The following is a 15367-nucleotide window of genomic DNA, read 5'->3' on the forward strand; positions in this document are numbered from 1 at the left end:
TAATCAGAGTATGTGTCTCCAGAAGCTATTCCCCAAAACCCCTGTTTTTTTCTGATACAGCTTTATACTGCAATGCATAGCATTATGATATAAAAAATGATAAAGCAGCATCTGGAAAGCTACAATGTGGTAAAAAACTTAAAAAATTTTATTCCTCAGGCTTAGAACACATGTTGAGAATTATTCAAATTAAGCTTACTTACTTCCCATACGTTGAAACTGAAATATGATAGCATATTGCAAACAGAGGCAAAATTTAAAATTTTGCACATAGGTGGAATCAGACAGAAAATGCCATGAACATTTGAGGACACTTGATTATGAGAAATTCAAAGAGTAAAGGAAAAATTCCTCCTTGAGATAATTCTTAATTTGTGGGTTTCAAAATTCCAATCTATCTGAAATACATAAATATGGTAATTTTTGGAGAATAGGACCATTATTCTTATTTTAAGACCAATAGCAACAACAGCAAAATATTATCTAAACCATTTTAGGAAAAAAAAAAACCAAGAAATTTGAAGAAAATTAGTTTATTTGGGAAAATATCAAAATAATTAAACTTGTGTATTATGTTTAGTTAGCAGTTGCTACAGTGTTGAAGGTTTTATGAAATTCTCTCATGATAATATACTTTATTCAAAATGTATGTAACTATATATTTGTAAGCTAACAGAATTAGAAAATTAGATAGTGTCTGCAAGCCTTTACATAACAGAACACTTTGCAGTTGGCAAAGCATTTTTACAGATGCTTCTTGATCCTCACACAACCCTGTGAGACAGGCAGGGAGTCTTTACCATCTTTATTTTGCTGTTTGGGACCCTGAAGCTCAGAGACTTTGAGGCACGTTTCCAAGGATAGTAAGTGTGAATCTCCTATTTTTTTTTTTTTTTTGCTTCAGTTTTATATATTTTCCTGTAGATCCCAAACAGATAAGGGCTAAGCAGTCAGTGAGATGGGGACAATCTGAACCTGTGTAAAGGAATAAAGGTAAGTCAATCCAAGGTCTACAAGATTTATGTAAATTGGAGTATCATCTTTTCAGATTACATTGTTATCATGTGAGGTACATATTTTCGATGACTACTCATGTTTTATAAGTAAGCAAATTAGACTGAAGTATAAACCAACCATCAAAATGTCCAACAACTAATTTTAGGTATTGGCAGGATCAAAACTGCTGATGTAAATGTCTTAAAACAAATGGGATGGAATAGATCATGGAATTTTCCAACGTTTTATACAGGATAAGGTTTGTGACTATTTTTCAAATTAAATCTTTCCCTGACATATCAGATTATCTGAGTATATCTTACTTAAACCATTCATTCTATCCATAAAAAAAGGGGGGGTCTTTTGTTAAAAGAAAGGAGGGCAGGCAGGACAGAGACGATGGTCTCTGTGCTTCAGAGCAGTGCACAATGGGTGCACAGAAGTTGCATACATTAGAGTGCAAGCAGCAAATCCCCATGCTCCATCAACTTTGTATGGAGAAAAGAAGTGGGGAGGGCAAAGGAAAATGGTACATACAAGTCCATGATGGAATGACCTGGTATACTGGATATACCTCATGTCATTTGAACACAAGACAACGCTAATAAGATCTGTCACAATAACAGAGTGTGGGTCTCAAGAGTCCACACAGAAAAGTGGAAAAAGAGGTCCCGATTACCTGCACAAGTTTCATTCCGTAGTGTACCACCCCTAGTCATAAGTGATTTTGAATCTTTCTGTTTAGTTTTGCTTTTTGAAAAGAAATCACAAAATATTGAAACAAATATCATCGTTTGGCTTAATTCAGGTATTCTTAATTAAACAGTACCACAGACTTTATTGAGCAATTGAAAATATACACAAGGAACAATAGCTTTTTCTCTGTATTTTTTTAATTTGACTGTCTTCTGATTAAATAACCCAGTTTCGATCATGAAAAGGGCACTTGTTTCTACAGTAGCTGTGTATAGCTTGCTCAGTTCCAAGTACTGTCTCCACTCTTCTTCCTTGCCATTGCTGAGGTTATATCTCCACTTGCTCAGGAAGCAAATTCTAGAAAGTTGCAAGAATTAACCCCCTAAGTTGTTCTTTCAGATTCTATTTCTCCATAGAGTTCAGCTAACTTTTTGAATTCGGGTCCCCAGTCTCCAAGGTAGTGATAATCCTGGTCTGATTGTGTGGTTGCTGAATCCAGTGAGCTGATGGACCCAGCCTCTGATCTCTGACCTTCATAGGCATAAGTCTGAAGAGAGTCATAAGGGGGGACACTGGGGTCTAGGTCGGCTTCTGCCAGTTTTTGCTTAATAAATTCCTGAACATCTATGCTTTCCAGGGTGGACAATGTCTGGTGTCTGGGGGTGAGCTTCACTTCAGGTCTGATATCTCTCCGATACTTGAGCTCCTCAGCAGCAGATGGATTCCTCAAGGCTGTGATGTCAAAGGCCTCGGTGTCTTCCTCACCGCCACCCTCATCATCGTAGGTGACCACATTCTCCCGCACGTCCTCCTCAGAGATGATCAGGGGCTCTTTTTTGCTGCGTCTCAAGGTGATAAAAAGTACCACAATTGCTGAAGAAAAATGGAAAGAGGATGGAGAGTTAGCAAAAAGGAAGTTCTTGGAGATTTGGCATCAGCAACTACATTCCATTCAGGCTTGCATTGTAACACAATCTTGATCTCTGCACTCTCTGGGTAACGGTTGGAGAGTTTTTAAAATCTCAAGGAATGTGAAAAACGATTATCTCTATAAGGCCTTGGGAATCATTGATCTTCTCTAGAAATCGTAACGTTCTCATTTGTCACACTTATGCATTCAGGATTCCTGGCTCACTGTGGTCTATCATCCAGTCTTCATATTGAGGGAAACAGATGATGGAAGAGTATATGGAATTTTGCCTGGAGGAATAATGCTGAGTGTTGTTCTGTGTATAGATTCTAGGCAGATACACTAAAGGAGGGATATTTTAAGTTTCTGTTAAATAGGAAGAAGGAGCCCCTACCTTAAACCCTTTACCTTTGATGCTTTGTAGGAAACCAAAGCAGGTATATTTTACATGCTTGATCTCTTTTGCCCATTATCTTTTAGAATACTATTATCAGGCATTAATAATTGCATGTATCTATCAAGCTGCACAAAAGATGTTATTTTATTTGCACCTAACTTATGTTTCAGAGGAATTTTTCAGGTTACCAAATGTTTTTTACATAACTTCTTGATTTAATCCTCACAGCAAAGTATGGGTTTCCTCAAGGAAACTGAGGCTCCAGAGAAATTACATAAATAACTAAGATCCAACTCTAAGATTACACAAATGGCAGATGGAAGAACTTAGACTGTAATCTATGACTTCTCACACCAAAGGTGATGAAGCTTCCATTATCATAATCCATTTTGTTTTTTAAAAAATATGGAACAAGGAACTGAGTTGGGCATGTGGGTTATTACCAGTAATGTCACAACCATTAGATGAAATGATGTAAATGGATCTTGGGCACTTTGCTTTGGCTGTTTCTCATGTATTTTCAAATCTTTCTATTTGATGATACTAAGCCATTACTAAATAGAAAGAATTACCTCACTTCTACTTTGTGCTATTAAGCCCAATATTCTTTACTTCAGCTCTACAGAATGTTCTTGGTCAGCTGATAATCTAGGTTTTATGATAGCAATTTTTAGTGCATTGTTATTTTAAACATTCTTTACAATATAGTAATCAAAGAAGTACATTCAAAAGGCATGTATATATGTGTATATACATGTGTATAGATATATATATGCATAACATAAATATACATATATAGAAACAGTTTTTATATATATAGCACGTGACATACTTTTGCTATATGCACGCACATACAAATATGCACCTACAGACATATATTTTTACCTGAAATTCACATTTCTATATTGTATTTTATCTATTTCTATATACTGTATTTTATCTGGCAACCTTGCTGATATGTATCTTTAACAAATACTTGTAAAGCAAACAAACACCAGGTTAGCTATTCTCTGATAAAGAACACAGCTGGTGCCCTAGAAATTGATCTTTTACCTCATACCTCTAAAAAGTACCTTCTCTTCCTATATCGTTATCGTTCCCTTGTTTCTCTTTATAATTTAACACATTTTATGCATATCCCTAAATGATATAATAAATGAGCCTTGCCTATTTTTATTTTTTAATTTTTTTTTAAAGAGTCTTTTTTTTTTTTTTTTAAAGATTTTATTTATTTATTTGAGAGAGAGAGAATGAGAGAGAGCACATGAGAGGGGGGAGGGTCAGAGGGAGAAGCAGACTCCCTGCTGAGCAGGGAGCCTGATGCGGGACTCGATCCCGGGACTCCAGGATCATGACCTGAGCTGAAGGCAGTCGCTTAACCAACTGAGCCACCCAGGTGCCCGAGCCTTGCCTATTTTTAAACTAGATAAAACAGTGTATATGTACTTTGAAGACAACAATAGAAAGAGGAAAAGGAGATTTTCAAGCCAGAAATACAAAGGGCAATTATCAGAGAGTTTACTACACATGGAAAGAGATGGTCACAATGTACTGGAGAGTCTAATTTTGCAGAGAAAGGGCAAGTGAGCACCTATGGGAATGAAGAAACAAACAAACAAAAAGACAAAACACCTATAGAAAGGGCCAGAAAATCATCTTGAAAAGTATGGAATAAAAGGACTCAGTAATGGCAGAATTGAATGAGAGAGATTATGGCAGACCTGGGGAAACAGTGAGTCACTGTGTCTGGAGTGATTATAGAAACCTGAAAATGAAATGCAGATGCCATATGTTGCCCTGCTTCACCAATATTATGCTATTTATTTATTTATTTATTTATTTATTTATTTATTTATCTATCTATCTAAGATTTTTATTTTTAAGTAATCTCTATACCCAACATGGGACTCTAACGTGAAACTGCGAGATCAAGAATCACATGCTCTACTGACTGAGCCAGCCAGGCACCCCTGAATATTATGCTATATAAAAATAGTTTCTCAAATATGCTACTTATACTTCAAAGACATTATCTAATATAGCACCTTATTTTTAGAAAGAAAAAAAAAGACTTTTGCTGACTGTAGCAAATATGCATCTAATACCTTACTATTATTTTTAAAGATTTACTTATTTATTTTGAGAGAGAGAGAGAGATTGGGGGAGGGGCAAAGGGAGAGGAAAAGAGAATTCCAAGCAGACTCTCTGCTGAGCACAGAGCTTGACAGAGGGTTTGATCCCAGGACCCTGAGCAGAAATCAAGAGCAGGCCCTTAACCTACTGAGCCACCAAGCTGCCCCAATACCTTACTAGTTATTTCAGTGTAAAACCAGCTTAGGGCATTCTAATTCAAAACCCCAAACAGCATCCCCAAGTAACTCATTTCATTCCATTCAGAGGTTTAGATTTATCATCCATTATATATTTTTGCTCATCTTTATGATTAAGTAAGGAGGTTGTTCTAAATTAAAACATCTATTTCTACAGACTTTTTTATAGTAAAATATCTTACTTTTGTCAACAAACGAAGTTATTTTTCTTTATGTTAAAATGGTTGATTGTTGATTTCAAGGGAGTTTATGTGCATGCATAGCAGGGAGAATGTGATCAATATTATTATAAAAGTATGGAGGTAATTTGTATCCTTCCCCAATATCAGTGCCATATTTGCCTAATGAAATACAGGGGATAAAGCTGGGATTATTATGATGATAGCTCATATTTACTTATTTTCCCAAATTAAAAAATATTCCTGATATATTTTGATTCAAAATATAGATATTAATTAAGTTTGAACTTTGAGGTTTTACATCTATCTCTTTCCTAGGCATGGACAGTCATTTGCCAGTGACCAATGATTTCTAGATTTATTCCATGTCTATTTAATATATCAACATATGATTAACCATATAATCTGGGACATTTTTGAGAGTGAAAGGGGATTTCATTTACAATTATTCCAGGACATCAGGGCAAATATGGACATGTGGTCCCTCTAGTCAAAGGTAACTTTAAAGAAACTCAGAGAAGAATGTGGAAACACAGATGATAAGGTGTGTTTCCAGTGAATTGCTTTATATTCATGTTTGTTCAGTAGATATTTCTGGAGCAAATGATACACAGTAGATACTCTGTGGACTAACACAAGAATAATCTCTGTGAAAGTGATGATGCGGCATAACCTCACTAGGAAAATAATGTTTAAATATAGTTTTAAGTCAGCTTATGGACATTAATAATACCAAACACCTAATTTTGCTTGATAATAATTTTTAACGTTCGAAAGCCAAACTAAATGTTTGTAAAAAAAAATCCCCAAACCAAATATATTTTAGAGAATGAAGATAACAATTACACACATAGTTTTGAGAGTTAAACTCTTTTTAAAAATGGCAGTCAAATGAGTATATTCACATGACTCCCCTCCCTCCACAGTCCATCAACCCATACATGTGAAACAAGGTACCTCTTCTTAAAGTGGGTCATCTGGGAAGAGAGAATTTGACAGCGCCATGGCATTGTAAAATAAATGAGATACAGTGCTTACCCCTTTGTTCAAAATTATATAAGATTTTCAGTATTTTGAAATTTTATATAACCTGGGTTGAAATATTAAACTGTAGTATTTGGGGAGGATTTTATTCTAATGACTATTGTATCCTTGGTTAGTATATTTCTTTTTCTTCTCTGAGTTTGGTTAGGATTTTAAATCCATTTTATTCTTTTTATTTAAGAAACAAAATGAATTTATTGAGTTTTATTCATGAAAGAGTTCCAATTTGGGGAAACATTTTTATATTTCCTTTCTCATATCATTCTACTCATTCATATATTAATTTATTTATCCATGATTCCAAAGTGCTTGGAGTTCTAAAGGGTTTTGAGTTTTTGTAACTTGAACTGTCATACAGCCTGCGTTTTAATACATTATATACTGACTCCCAACATATTTCCCCAAAATACTTTCCATAGCAGATTTTTTTTTTATCCATAAATATAACTTCATTCTTTTTTATACCATCATATGTTGATACTAAGTTTGGCAGAAATGAGGTGGCCCAAGTCAGGGAGATTACTTTTATTAGCTCCTGTCCTGCTATTGGTCATACCAGTTAATGGTGTTTCTCACTGAAACTTACTTTTTCAAACCAAGGGGAACCCACAGAGTCACGTCAGATAGCTCAGCTGACAAGCAGGTTGGCACTTCTCTCCTCACCAATTCTACCTTTGCTCCTAGTCCCTCACTCTCCTCACATCAAATCTACCCTGATCCTCATTGATTAGGAAATTTATATCCAAGAGTAGGAACAATCCAGGTGATGGACTCATCTAAGTCACCTTCTTATATATGATGTGTGGACTGAAGGGCAGATGACAGAGGCCTGATTCAGAGCCTGACTCAATGGTTTATTGCGCTAAGTGTGATTTAGGCTTGCTCTGACAACTGCTCTGGACCATCTCACAAGGGATGGGATGAGGTTGGGAAAGAAATGTCAGATCCCTGGAAGGGAAAGAGAACTCCAGTTATCCCTCCTCTAGCACCAAATTCTGATTGCATCACGAAGGCTCACCCTAAATTCTCTCCCGTTCATCCCATCAGAAAAGGATCTTAAAAAGGTAATCCTGACAAATCATAACCTGACCCACAATGTGCACATGTACCATTCAAAGTAAGGCCCACTGGTTTTCAGGCACCAATTTCAGATAATCAATATACACATAGATGGAGTCTATAAGAAAACATAAATAAGCACCACAAAATTTTATAGATGACTCTAAGGTTCTTCACTAGTTGATACTTTATTTTTATAGATTTGTAAATAGAAATAAGAGACTGAATAGGTCGCCTGAGATCATACAGTTAATTAGTAGCAAAACTAGGGCTGGGTTTATACAAGTCATTTTCACACACAGCTGATAATCAGAACATTTTTCAATATTAAAGTATTAATTTCACAATTTGTTTAGCTGTTAGTTTTTAATGTTATTTCAGAATCACAAAAAGTTCTAAAATAAAGTTTTGCTACCTCTGGTGTTGCTGATATTTTCCTTGAAAATTATGAGCTTGCACGTTAACAAACATTATTTTAAAATTACAAATGCCTACATTCTGAGTCTGTTGGCTAGCTATCTTCTGAATAACAATAAAAACCCTTGCAAATGTCATAAAAAATAAAAATTACATCATAAATAATGATTGTCTAAGCCCAAACTTATGAAATGATTCTGCAACCTTTGCATAAAACTGTAGAAACCACTTTGAGTTTCAATAAAAATTGAAGGAGTAAACATATTAAATAGCACCTCTGTTTCTTTAGTCCTATGGGAGAGCATAAAATTTAGAATGCTCTCTTGTTTACCCCAAAGGAGAAACAACATTTTTATAAAATCTATTAAAGGGAAGTATTGTTTCATGAAATAATGGTATTTTTTTTTTTAAGATTTTATTTATTTGCGAGAGAGAGAATGAGAGACAGAATGAGAGGGAGGAGGGTCAGAGGGAGAAGCAGACTCCCTGCTGAGCAGGGAGCCCGATGTGGGACTCGATCCCAGGACTCCAGGATCATGACCTGAGCTGAAGGCAGTTGCTTAACCAACTGAGCCACCCAGGCGCCCGAAATAATGTTATTTTACATAATATACCTTAAATGTACCTGTATATTAACATTTTTCAATTAACTTTTTAAGTCTTTACTTTAGTATATAAAAATGGTTTGATAGTGATAGATGAAAATAAAAGGCAAAGATAAGTGACTACTCTGAATGAACTATCTTTCAGAATCAGTACTTTGGAAGAACTTACACTAAAGTCACTGGGTTCTATTCTTTGTGGTTTAGGTTAGGAACTCTGGAGGGATCAATATTTGTTCTTGCTTTATTTTATTTTCCGTTTTTGTTTTGTTTGTGAGTTTCTGTTCTAATTTTCAAACACAAAAAAGGTAATACGTAACTGTCTAAAGCAAATAACAGTTGTAACCAATTAATACATAAGGAAATAAAATTCAGAAAGCCTAATTTTCCTAGCTTTCCTCACCTTGAATCTACTGTAAGACTATACCACCGTGAAATACTTCCAGTGGTGGGGCACTGAACCTCCATGCTCCTCTTTGCTAAGGGCAATGGGTACATTTATTTTTTTTAATTTTTTAAGATTTTTTACTTATTTACTTGAGAGAGAGAGAGTGCACGAGCAGGGGACAGAGGAGAGGCAAAGAGCAAGGGATAAGCAGACTCCCAGCTGAGCAGGGAGCCCAACGGGGAGGGGGGGCTTGTTCCTGGGATCATGACCTGAGCTGAAGGCAGAAGCTTAACTGACTGAGCCACCCAGGTGCCCCTGATACATTTAGATACACAATTTATTTAACCTCAGAGCAGCTTTTGACACTGTTGAATGCTCTGTCCTCTTTGATATACTTTTTTTCCTTTGACTTTGATCACATCATACTTTCCTCTTATTCGTCCTTCTTCTCTGACTTTCCCTTCACTCTGTCCTGTCATGGCATCCTTCCTGATGCAGTGACCATGCTGGGACTCATCACAGCTCAGCCTTGTTTATCATCTCTCTCTTTAGATTTTCCTGCTGTAGGGACCTCAATAAAGTACACCTCTGGTGCCCCCAGCTCAGTGAGGATCAGGGCCCACATTCAGCAAGAGATGAAAAGTCTTCTTTGATCTTGTGCTAACTCAGACAATATCTAATTTATCCAAGATCACTTTTTTTTTTTTTAATTTCAGCTATTTTATTTTTAGCCCTTGCCCTTGGAAACTTGTTCCAAGAAAAAGACACCATGTCATAAATATTAGATATTCGTTCACTGACATGAAATTATCAATGTTGTAGTTTTCAAAAGGAATCTCAGGGACTTCCAGTAAACATTTCGTTAAAATTTTGATAAAATTGATAAAAAATTTTCATCCGGGGATCTGCACCATCTTACCCAAGATCACTTTCGATTCAGCTAACATTGATGATTAAATAATATTTTCAACTAATAGAAATTTCTACAAGAAATCTATTTTTCACTTGGTGTTTAGATTCATTTTAGAATGATATCGCTATGTTCTTTGAAATAAGTTATAAGAGCCCTTTTAATATGGTATTTAGAATTTTTAATGTGAATTCTTTTTAAAATGGACCCTTCCCCAAAGGATTTCTCTCATAATCTATCCTTCCTTCTGATATTTCAACTCTTTCATCAATTGTGAATCAAATTATTTCTAGATCAGCCATGGTATTGAGAAAGCTAATTAAAAGGAAGTCTAAACAGCTATATTTTGTGGTCCAAATTTTGTGTTCCTAATTTTTAAGTTCTGTCAAAATGACTGTCTTTCTGTCTCTTTTCTAAGGCACTGCTGGCCATCGTAGGGTACATTCCGAATCGCCATCATACAGCATTAGGAGGCAGGATGACTTACCTAGGAGAATGACAACACACAGCAGAATAGCGATTAAGGCCCCTGTACTCAAGCCAGCCGAGGACAGGAACGCTTCCGCATGGCAGGTCCGCACGCGCCCATCTCTCTCGCATGCACAAACCCTGACGGTGAGGGTACTGCTGCTGCTGAGAGAGGGGATTCCACCATCAGAGATCATAATGGGGAGATAATACACATCCTGAATAGTTCGACTAAATCTCCTCCGCCTTGTCAGAATGCTGGCTGTGTTATCTATGACAGACAAGCAAAACAAAATGTACTTAGTAAAGCCGCCATTCAAGATTCACATTTCCTTTAATGGATAAAATGGGGATGTGTGATTTTTTTTTTTTTTTTTTAATTTTAGTTTATGAAATGGACACAGGAACATGAAGGGCGATCATTAAAGAGTGACTAATATATGTTCGTAAATTGAGATACTGACTTGGAAAAATTAATTGAGCCCAAACTAAAAGAGAAGGAGAAGGGTGGAAGACAGAGGAGTGAAGAAGCAGTCAACATTTTGGACATGGACATAATAGCAAAAAGAGGGCCACTGGTATAGATGATAAATTACGAAGAGACCAGATCAATTGATAAACTTCTTCAGACTTAATTGTGATTTGAAGCATTCTTGTTATAGTAGATGTACCACAGAAAGTTAATGATGAATTAATCTAGTTAATTAATCTAATGAATTAATCTAGAATAGTTAATTCTATTTTTTATGTACTTTTAAAATGCTATATATTACATTAAATGCCTGCATGGTCAATCTGTGGATTATAGATTTTGATCTATCCACACAACCTTATAAGGGAGAAGATATTAAATTTCTAATTTTTTAGGAAAAATCATTTTTACTATAAATAATAATTAAAAAAAAATAAGTAACCTGGGACCCAGAGGATAAACTGCCCAAAGTCATAGAGCTAGTGAATAATTAGGATACAACCTCAATACATTCTAGAATCCTGCTCAAAACCACAATGTCAGACTGCCTTTTTACCCATTCATCTCTAATTATACTGAAGTTCTCAAGTGCACATAATATATGGTTATCTTAGTATTGTTATTCCTCATTCCAGCAAGTCTGTTGGCCAAAAGACCCTTCTGGTATGTACACTTAGAGGAGCTGTGCAGATTCCCCGCATGGAATAACTAGCTGCCCTAGCTGTAGATTATCACCTGGCCCTTTGTTGCGTCCTTCTGGAGCAGCACATTGTCAATGACTCATTGCTCCAATGTTATAAAGGTGGAGCCATTTCTACTGAATGTAGACATAGTGAACGACATGTTTAGTTCCAGAAATTTACTCTTGGGTCAGCTGTGAGGCATTAAATTTGCATAACAGCTCAATTTTTCACTCTGCCTCTCCCTCCCACTGCCCCACAGATGTTGATCTCAAGGACACACTCCTGTAAACAACCTGCCCTCTAAACCCCAGTTCACAGTTGGCTTCCAGAGAACCTAACCTGCAACTACACCTATGAGTTAAATATTTTTCACTAAAAAGTAAGTGAATCATTAAACAATTACATTTAGAAATTCTTTCATCTCATGATATTTTTTTTCCTGAAAATTAGAATTCTGTTACATATGAGTATGTTTAAGATAGTCATGATACAATAACCTACAGCTATGCTTTCTTGATTTTACAGGGCCAAATTAATGCAATAGAAAGATAATACATTTTTAAAATATTCAATGTAATACAGGTAATAAAACACATGAATCATATATATGTATTTCTAATCATATATACACACACACGATTATATATGTACACATATACATATAATTGAAGGCTTGTTATAGAGCATAAATAACCTAATGAGAAATTACAGAAGGTTTCTTACCCAGTAGAAAAGGAAAAAAATAATGTATCAATTGTCTATTCTGAAGCAAGTTGAGAATAGAGAAAGCAAAAAGCAGAAATTACATCATGTGTGTTGTATAACTAAAACAGTCACAAGCACTCTCCCAGAAACCTAAGCTTTGAGGAAGCACATCTCTTGGCTGTAGGATGTTGCACCATGATTTATATAGACTTGTCTATATGTACAACTCTCTTGTCTAAGGCAAAGATATGAATTAAGTGTTCACAGGCGCAAACATGTTTGAGAATCTCACTGCTGGCCTCTGAAGAAGAGATGTAAGGCTCTGGACCTTGATTTCAATAAACATGATTAATAATGTAGAATGACCTAACATGCAATGGTAGCTGTGGACTCCCTTTTATAGCTCTGACCTAATGCTCACTTTACATTCTTAATCTGGAAGCATACTCTCCTTCAGCATAATTATTGGAAATGCAATCAGAAACATAATCAGAAATGAGGCGAAAGCCAGAAAACGTTTCTAGTACACCTTAGGTTCTTAAATAGAAAGCTCTTAGACACAGCAACATAAAAATATTCTTTTTTTTTTTTTTTTTCCAGTTGAAGTTTTGACTTCTGAAAAGAAAAGAGGATTCAGGAAGCAAAGAGTTTCCTCCCTAGAAAGACTTAGCAGAGCAGAATAATGAGCTCCTGAAAAGGGATATTGTGTATCTAACCAGAACTGCAAAAAATGTACTTGACTGAAGGCTCACTGAACTTGAACAAGAAAACTTTGAACTAAAATGAAAGAGGTAGGAAGATATATATGCATACATCTTATTTACTTTTATCTTATATGCAGAGAACAAAATTTGTCTTGTTGAAACTGCAAAATTAGGTGTCAGAAGCAACAACAAATCTCTAAACTTGAAGTATAATTAAAACAGTATAAACCAAGTATTATAGAAAATCTTGACTTCCAAGTTGATAAAAAATTAATATGAGCTGAATAAAGGGCAAGTAGGATGGAACATCTGTGAATGAAAAGTGCTAATTATCAATGCCAAATAAAGGACAGTCTCTAATAACACACCCAAGTTTGGTTCTTAATTCTAATTCTCAATAGTTTGGATGAAGACAGAAGCTCATAGAACTCTTGGAAGCCAAGCAAATATATTTGGTTAGTATTGAAAAAGATATTGAAAAGCTAGCACAAAGACCTTAAACTAAAACAATGTGAAACAAAGATGCATATTAGATGGTAAAAAATATCATATAGGAGAGATCTTGAGTAACAGTGATTATTTTGCAATATATATCTCTGAAAGCAGAAATAAGGGCATAGGGAGGTCAAAAAAAAAAAAAAACTAAAAGAGTCTTGGAATCATTCAATAAATGTATGGGATATCTATGCATCTCTTTATTGAGAAGACTGCACTGGAATACTGTGCATACTTTTGAGTCTACTAGCTTAAAAGTGCTATTTTACCCCAATGGGTATTTTAGAAGACTTTGGGATGAGAAAAAAGTTAGAAAAATATTTCATATGAAGAGTCTTTGAAGCAATAGTGTGAAAATTCTACATATCCCATATGGATTCAGGTGACCAAAGGGTCTCAGAAAATGGCCAGAAAAATTGGGAAACTCTCTTAGTAATTCATGTCTTTCTGAATATAGTCCGTATATTCCTGATATTCCCAGCATCGATATCTTCAGTGTAATTTGGAAATAGCCTTGAATGTGGTTTAATCTTTCAAAACAGGTGACAGAGCATTCTTTCTTTTGATATATATTCTATTTCTTTTTCTTAAAAGGATATGGGCACATACAGGAGGAGGTAAGGAGACTGCTGTGCATATGTAAGTTCTGACTCATGTAGACACTTTAAAAATAGTGAAAGAAGTGAGATTTGGAGTCCTTTGAAAAGCAATCATAAGAATAAAATTCATTTTGGAGCTCTAAGAACTCCAGGGATTTTTTTCTTTTTTTTTTAGATTTTATTTATTTGACAGAGAGAGACACAGCGAGAGAGGGGACACAAGCAGGGGGAGTGGGAGAGGGAGAAGCAGGCTTCCCTCTGAGGAGGGAGCCTGATGCGGGGCTCGATCCCAGAACCCCAGGATCAAGACCTGAGCTGAAGGCAGACGCTTAACGACTGAGCCACCCAGGCACCCAAACTCCAGGGATTTTATAACAGATTGATAATTCATAAAAAATTTTTACAGTAAAATATATTGTTGAATAGAGAGGTACACTTGCAACCTCTCTGTATCTACAGGGACAGAAGGCCACTGAATATGACACCACGATGCAAGTTGCCTATTAGTTCTGGAATTCAGACATAATTTTCTGAAACTACTACTATGTGTCCTATTTTTTTGTTTAACCTTTTTTTAAAGATTATTTATTTATTTATTTAGAGAGAGAGCAGGGGGAGGGGCAAAGGGAGAGGGAGAGAGAATCTCCAGCAGACTCCACGCTGAATGTGGAGGCTGATGTGGGGATTGATCCCACAACCCTGAGATCATGACCTGAGCTGAAATCAAGAGTCAGATGCTTAGGGGCGCCTGGGTGGCTCAGTCGGGTAAGCGTCTGCCTTTGGCTCAGGTCATGATCCCAGCGTCCTGGGATCGAGCCCCGCATCGGACTCCCTGCTCAGCGGGAAGCCTGCTTCTCCCTCTTCCACTCCCCCTGCTGTGTTCCTCTCTCGCTGTGTCTCTCTCTGTCAAATAAATAAATAAAATCTTTAAAAAAAAAAAAAAGAGTCAGATGCTTAGCCAACTGAGCCACCCAGGCGCCCCTTTTTGTTTAATATTTTGAGAGACCTTGAAAGATTCTAATCTCTGTGCTACTTGTGTAAACTGTAAAATAATTTAAGTTAAAATAGGGATGCTTTTTAAATACTCTCTGGTAAGTATATCTTGGTAAGTATTAAAACTATGTGTTCTTTAAAACACTTATATTATTAGACACCTAAACACTCCCTGCCATTTCATAGGATTCTTTGTCTGATAATGCAGGTCTAAAGATATGCTTCAAGCATAGCCAACAGGCTATTAAAATAATATTTCCAAATCCGTCAGAATAGCAGAAGTGTTTGAGATCCCCAGATGTGGATCTCAAATTGAACTA

General features: G+C 35.9%; 1 protein-coding gene across 5 annotated transcripts in view; it reads right to left on the bottom strand.

Annotated features, from left to right (window-relative positions):
* Positions 1 to 526: 526 nt before the first annotated feature.
* Positions 527 to 15367, bottom strand: part of CDH18 (cadherin 18) — a 574093-nt gene continuing 559252 nt past the window's right edge. For 2 of the 5 annotated variants that reach the window (XM_032415422.1, XM_032415421.1), the window contains exons 11-12: positions 10416 to 10667; positions 531 to 2565 (exon numbers count right to left, since the gene is read on the bottom strand). In XM_032415422.1, coding sequence (XP_032271313.1) covers positions 2075 to 2565; positions 10416 to 10667 — 743 coding nt within the window. In that variant the 3' untranslated portion in view covers positions 531 to 2074. Of the gene's footprint in view, positions 2566 to 10415; positions 10668 to 15367 lie in introns of all 5 variants that reach the window. The other 3 variants (XM_032415426.1, XM_032415424.1, XM_032415423.1) reach the window with 3 other exon arrangements.

Source organism: Phoca vitulina, unplaced genomic scaffold (genome assembly GCF_004348235.1).
Source record: "Phoca vitulina isolate PV1807 unplaced genomic scaffold, GSC_HSeal_1.0 scaffold17, whole genome shotgun sequence".
Lineage (NCBI taxonomy): Eukaryota > Metazoa > Chordata > Mammalia > Carnivora > Phocidae > Phoca > Phoca vitulina.